This window comes from Lemur catta, chromosome 3 (genome assembly GCF_020740605.2).
Source record: "Lemur catta isolate mLemCat1 chromosome 3, mLemCat1.pri, whole genome shotgun sequence".
Classification (NCBI taxonomy): domain Eukaryota; kingdom Metazoa; phylum Chordata; class Mammalia; order Primates; family Lemuridae; genus Lemur; species Lemur catta.
The window spans coordinates 86,876,428-86,882,427 of NC_059130.1; the positions used below are offsets into that span (position 1 = coordinate 86,876,428).

The window sequence follows — 6,000 nt, forward strand, 5'->3', positions numbered from 1 at the left end:
GTGTGCCCGTGTCAGTGTGTGCCCGTGTCAGTGTGTGTCTGTGTTAGTGTGTGTCCGTGTCAGTGTGTGCCCACACCAGCCAGAGCCCGTGCCTGTCATGCAGACATCCGTGTGTGCTGTGTCTGAGTGAGCACCCTGCGCAGCTGCTCTGAACAGGGCTTTCTTTGGTCCCCTCAACCCGGCTTCCATTCCCGACGCCTCCCTGGTGTTGCGAGGTGGCTAATGCTAAGTCCTTGGATGCCCCAGAAGAATCCAAATGGGTCTGGGGAGGAGCAGAGCTGGCAGGGGGAACCCGGGTCCAGGTCAGCCTGGCTGAGGTCCGCACGTGCCCCTGCTTGGGGAAGGGCGTGCCTGCATCCCCCTGGTGCATCCACGATAAGCTCGTGTGTCCCTGTCCCGCAGGCATCATGCTGGGCCGCATGGGTGACAGTGGGGCCCCGTTGGTCAGCTTCTGCCAGTGCCTCAACGAGTCAGTGATGAAGATCGTGGCGGTGGCTGTGTGGTAAGTCTGGTCCGGGCCGGGTCCTCTCTCACCCCACCCCCCACTTCCAGTCCTGGGTGGGTGGAGGGCGGCCACGGTCCCACTCTCTGCTCTCCTGGGGGCGCTGCAGAAAGCCACACATGAGGCTCAGCCCCAGGCCCAGGTACAGAGCTACATGTGTTTCCATGGATCCCCCAGCCCTGTCCAGGCCTCCCTCCAGTCCTGGGCCTGCCACTTCCAGCCAGATCTGGAGAGCCAAGAGCTCAGCCTGGCTCTGCTGCTCTCTCAGCCTCAGTTTCCCCATCACATGGAGCCTCCTCGGCTCAGCTTTTGGAGAAGGGAAACACAAGGGGTGAGAACCAGCTGCCACTCCTTGGTTGAGTTCAGACCTTGGGAGTTCAGATGGGGCGATGCAGAGGGAGGTCCCCCCACAGTCACCCTCGGAGGCTGTGGCCTTGCTGGGGCTGCGCTGAGGTGACTCCTCGGAGACATGGGGGGTGGCCAGAGAGGCTAAGGCCTGGTGTGACCCTGCCTGCCCGGCACCTGAGCCCACGCCACCCTGCCACCCCCAGGTACTTCCCCTTTGGCATCGTGTTCCTCATTGCCGGCAAGATCCTGGAGATGGACGACCCCAGGGCTGTGGGCAAGAAGCTGGGCTTCTATGCGGTCACTGTGGTGTGCGGGCTGGTGCTGCACGGCCTCTTCATCCTGCCTCTGCTCTACTTCTTCATCACGAAGAAGAACCCCATCGTTTTCATCCGTGGTGTGCTGCAGGCCTTGCTCATCGCGCTGGCCACCTCCTCCAGGTACCCCGGCAGGGCAGGGTGGCGGGGCACAGGGGCTGGGCTCTGTCTGCCTGCCGGGCGTCATCTGCCCACAGCCACAGAGTGTGCCAGTGTGGCCCACTCCACAGACGCAGGGGTGGCCGAACTGCTATGGCGGCAGGACCTGTTGGGGATTTCACGTTTGAGGCCTCACCAGCCCGAATGACCTCTGGAGGCCTTGCCTCTCCGACTGCCCACCATCCCTACGGTGCACTCAATCCAGATGGGGGTCGCTTCTGCGCATCGGGGGCAGAGAGAGCGGCAGCATCTGTTGGAAATCACATCAGCAGTGAACTGCTGGTGCCTTTTGCCGCCACACGATGCTCCTATTGGAGTCAGGCCTGCGCTGTTCTCGCTGTTCTGGGACTCGCTGGGACCTCCCGGCTGGATGCCCTGTTGCAGGGCAGCGGGAAGCGTTGCTAGGCGGGAGGGATTTGAGTCATGGCTCCATCACTCACTCCCCGTGTGACTGTGGGCTGGTCACACCCTCCCTGGGCACCAGCTTCCCCAGCACAGGGTCGCGGTGGGGACTGAGGTGATCCACTAAGGGTGAGGATGCCCGTCGGGGCCAGACCAGTCAGCCCCGGGATCCCACTCTCAGTGAGCGCAGCAGGCCTCAGGGATTCAGAGCTGGGCGAGCCAGGCTGTCAGTCAAGAGGGCGGGAAGGCAGCTGCCGTTACAGAGCATCAACCCTGTGAAGACAGGGTGCTCCCCACGGTGAGTGGCCAAGCTGCACACTAAGGAAGGTGTAGGGGCTTGAGCCAGCCACGGCTTTATGGCATCAAAGGCCTCGCTCTTCCCTCCAGCCCTTGCTGCCTTCTCTTCCCTGGGCCTCAGCTTCCCCATCTCTGAGATGCCCCACAGGCCCCCCGGGCAGACGTACAGCCCCACCCTTGGCACCAGGAGCACCTCCCGCAGGGCTCAAGAGGAGTGAGAGGACCATAGTGAAGAAAAGCCCAGAAGGCACAGCCCAGGAATGTCCACCCAGGGCAGAGGCCAGGCCGTAAAAGGGAAAAACAAAGCCCCAAACAGCGCCAGCTCCCATGCCAGGGGCCAAGCCCTGCCAGGGCCAGCAGCCCTGCCACCTCCTGCCAGCAGGAACCGAGGCCGCAGCCCAGCGCGTCTGGGGCTCATTAGGGCTGCTGGGCAGTGGCCTGTGGGGAGAGGCAGGGCTCGGGGGCCACCCCAGGCTGAGTTTTAGCCCCAGCACTGCCACTAGGAACTCTTGTAACAAACACAGTGACAATAATAGCCACTGAATGCTCACGGTGTGCAGAAACTGTCCTATGCTCTGTAACCCAGGTATTGTTTGGGACAAAGAAGCTGAGGCACAAGGTTTGGGAACTTGCCAGGCCACTTGGTAGGAGGTTGGAATCTAAACCCAGGCAGCCGGCCCAGAGCCCCTGCTGTTCACCACTTCATGTGCTCTTGGCAGAGCAGTGTGACAGTGGGTCAGCCCTTGGTCCCCTCTGGGCTCAGTGTCTTCATCTGGGAAATGGACTCAAGCCCCTGCCCATAGGAGAGCACAGAGCAGTGCCTGGGGCACGCAGGTCTCTTCCAGGGGCCTCTCCTTCCACGCAGTGAGCAGCCCGCGCGTGCCGGTGCGTGCTCTGCCAGGCGCCTGCCCTCCCCTGCCGTGGGTGCTGCCGGGGGCAGGGAGAGCTTCCCTGACCACCCTGGAGGAGGGTGCTGTGCAGACACTGGCCCCTCTGCCCGTAGCTCAGCCACACTGCCCATCACCTTCAAGTGCCTGCTGGAGAACAACCACATCGACCGGCGCATCGCTCGCTTTGTGCTGCCCGTGGGTGCCACCATCAACATGGACGGCACCGCGCTCTACGAGGCTGTGGCCGCCATCTTCATTGCCCAGGTCAACAACTACGAGCTGGACTTCGGCCAGATCATCACCATCAGGTGCATCCTGACACTCGCACCCTGTGGGGACGGGGCGGGGGCCGGAGGAGCCTTCTGGATCCTCAAGCTCCCAGACCTGACGGGTTCTCTGGGGCCAGTCGGTGCTGGGGCTGGGACTCAGGGCACAGGGCTCCTTCCTTGGCCGCCCTGCAGCCTGCAGGAGGACAGAGGGCCACGACCGGAAGCTCTGAGCCTGGGGACAGGCAGGAAGGGGAGGGCAGTGGAGGCGGGCACAGGGCAGATCTGAGGACCACGGACAGGCCACTGGCATGGCAGGAGCCGAGGGAAGGGTGCTGGGGCCGGGCAGAGGCTGAAGGAAGCCTCGCAGGGCAGCCAAGCGCACAGTCCCCCCCTGGGGAGGCTGGGGCAGCGCTGTGCCCCTGGACCACCTGGGGAGCCCCTTCACAGCACAGTGTCCCGGAACCCGTGGAGCCACAGCTCCAGACACAGGCGTCTACGCCTTCCTCAGGGGGCCTCCTGAGGCCAGGGATGGGGGTACAGTGGGCCACAGGATGTGAGCAGGGACGTGCCCCCTGAGAACTCCCTGGGGTGGTGTCCCATCAACCCCCACCCCATGTGGCTGTCCCGGAGGCCCTGGCATTCTGGCCTCCTCCTTGGAGCCGGGGCCTTGACAGTGCACCCCACCCCCTCCTGCAGCATCACAGCCACCGCCGCCAGCATCGGGGCAGCTGGCATCCCCCAGGCCGGACTCGTCACCATGGTCATCGTGCTCACCTCCGTGGGACTGCCCACCGACGACATCACCCTCATCATCGCTGTCGACTGGGCTCTGTGAGTGGACTTCAGCCCAGGCCCCAGCCCCAGTGCTCAGGGAGGGGCTGGCTTGGAGGGCAGCAGGCGTTGTGGGGTAGAGGGCTGGGGAGCCGCCACGTGTAGCACAGTGGGAGTGCCCTACTCATCAGCACAGGCCTAGCTGCATAATCTGTGGGGCCCAGTGTTCAAAAATGAAAATGTGGAGCCTTTTGTTTAAAAAAATATGAAGAATTTCAAGAAAGAAAGGGCAGAGCATTAAACCAGGACTGGCCCTTCTAAGCACAGGGCCCCGTGCAACCCACAGCCACAGGCCCACGAGGCCAGCCCCACCTCAGCCGGCTTCAGCACCGCCAAGGAGTGGGCTTGGGAGGGGCCGGGGAGCCACCCAGCTGCGGGCTCTGCCTGGCAGCCGCTGCAATGGCCTCATCCCTCGGGGTTGAGCACTGCCTGCTTCCAGCTCCCCTCAAAGTGCCCGCTGCTCACCACCCTCCTTGGCTCACCAGGGACCGTTTCCGCACCATGATTAACGTGCTGGGTGACGCACTGGCCGCGGGGATCATGGCCCACATCTGCCGGAAGGACTTTGCTCGGGACACGGGCACAGAGGTGAGAGCAGTGTCCCCTCCCAGCCTGGTGGCCCCCTCCTGGTGGAGCCGGGTGGGGCGGGCAGGGCACCAGACCTCTCACCAACCAGCTGGGCCACCTTCAGCCAGTCCCTCCACATCTCTGGGCCTCAGTCTCCTCATGTGCTGTGGGGGTAGTGATTCCTTGAACATCTATTTATTGAGCACCTGTGGTGGCCAGCACTGGTACAGACACGGGAGGAACAAACTATGATGAAATCCTCTGGCCTCGTGGAACTTACACTGTAGCTCAGGGAGGGCGCTGTCTGCTTAGCATCCCTGAGAACATCCGTGTGACTATGGAGGGTGGCGTGGTCTCCGGCGCTGTGTCGTAAGCTGCCCCACTTCACGGGGAGGAAGCTGAGGCTCAGGCAGGGGAGCCACCGATTCCCTCGCTGGACCCTGTGGGTCAGGAACCCTCCTCTACTGAGACAGCCCCAGCAGGAGGCAGGACAGCTTGGGAACTGGAGCCCAGGGGGGCCTCACAGCATGCCTGTCAGGAAATCCATCTTGTGGTTCCCAGACCTCAGCTTGTTCTGTTCCACTCTGACCCTCGGTCCTCCCTAGTGTCTAACCTCAGTCCCTCCTGCTGCTACCAATACCTGTTTCCCCTCTCCAGAAACTGCTACCCGTCGAGACCAAGCCAGTGAGCCTCCAGGAGATCGTGGCAACCCAGCAGAACGGCTGCGTGAAGAGCGTGGCCGAGGCCTCAGAGCTGACACTGGGCCCCGCCTGCCCCCACCACGTCCCCGTACAGGTGGAGCAGGATGAGGAGCCGGCAGCCACCAGTCTGGAGCACTGCACCATCGAGATCAGTGAGCTCGAAACCAACGTCTGAGCCTGCAGGACCGGGCCCCGGGGGCAGGCGAGGCCGCAGGGGCAGAGGCCTGGGGCGGAAACTCAACTCTCCAACACTCCTGAGCGGCTGCCAGGGGCCAAGCTGTTCTTCCCACCCTTGCAAGGCTGGACTTAGCCCCACTTGACTGAAAACAGAATCTCAGAGAGGGGAATGGCCTCAGGGCAGCCCCAGCCAGAGAGTGACGGACCGGCATAGCCCAAGTGCCAGCGGTGACAGTTTTCCCTGTGTGAGCCTGTGAGGACAGCAGGCGGGGTCATCCCCACTTTCTGGATGACAGAATTGAGGCCCTGACAGCTAAAAACATTTGCCCACGGTCTCGAACAAGTAAAGTCAGGGCCAGGACGCTAACTGAAGTCTTTCAAGCCCCGGCCTCTCCCTCCTGGAGGACAAGGGCAGTTTGTGGGGCCAGATGCCAAGAGAGGCTCCACCCCCTCCGTGAGCCCGCACAGCCACCACCGCTCCCCACGTGTGAAGACATAAGTAACAACGTCCTGGTTTCTGTCCCAGCTGTGTCCAGGCCCACC

General features: G+C 63.0%; 1 protein-coding gene across 1 annotated transcript in view; it reads left to right on the plus strand.

The window, feature by feature from the left end:
• SLC1A7 (solute carrier family 1 member 7) overlaps nucleotides 1-5,575 on the plus strand; it is a 45,228-nt gene extending 39,653 nt beyond the window's left edge. Inside the window, exons 6-11 of the mRNA XM_045547989.1 lie at nucleotides 403-502; nucleotides 1,054-1,287; nucleotides 3,026-3,220; nucleotides 3,878-4,012; nucleotides 4,498-4,600; nucleotides 5,237-5,575. Of these exons, the coding sequence (XP_045403945.1) occupies nucleotides 403-502; nucleotides 1,054-1,287; nucleotides 3,026-3,220; nucleotides 3,878-4,012; nucleotides 4,498-4,600; nucleotides 5,237-5,455 (986 nt within the window). The 3' untranslated portion in view covers nucleotides 5,456-5,575. The remainder of the gene's footprint in view (nucleotides 1-402; nucleotides 503-1,053; nucleotides 1,288-3,025; nucleotides 3,221-3,877; nucleotides 4,013-4,497; nucleotides 4,601-5,236) is intronic.
• The last annotated feature ends 425 nt before the right edge of the window (nucleotides 5,576-6,000 follow it).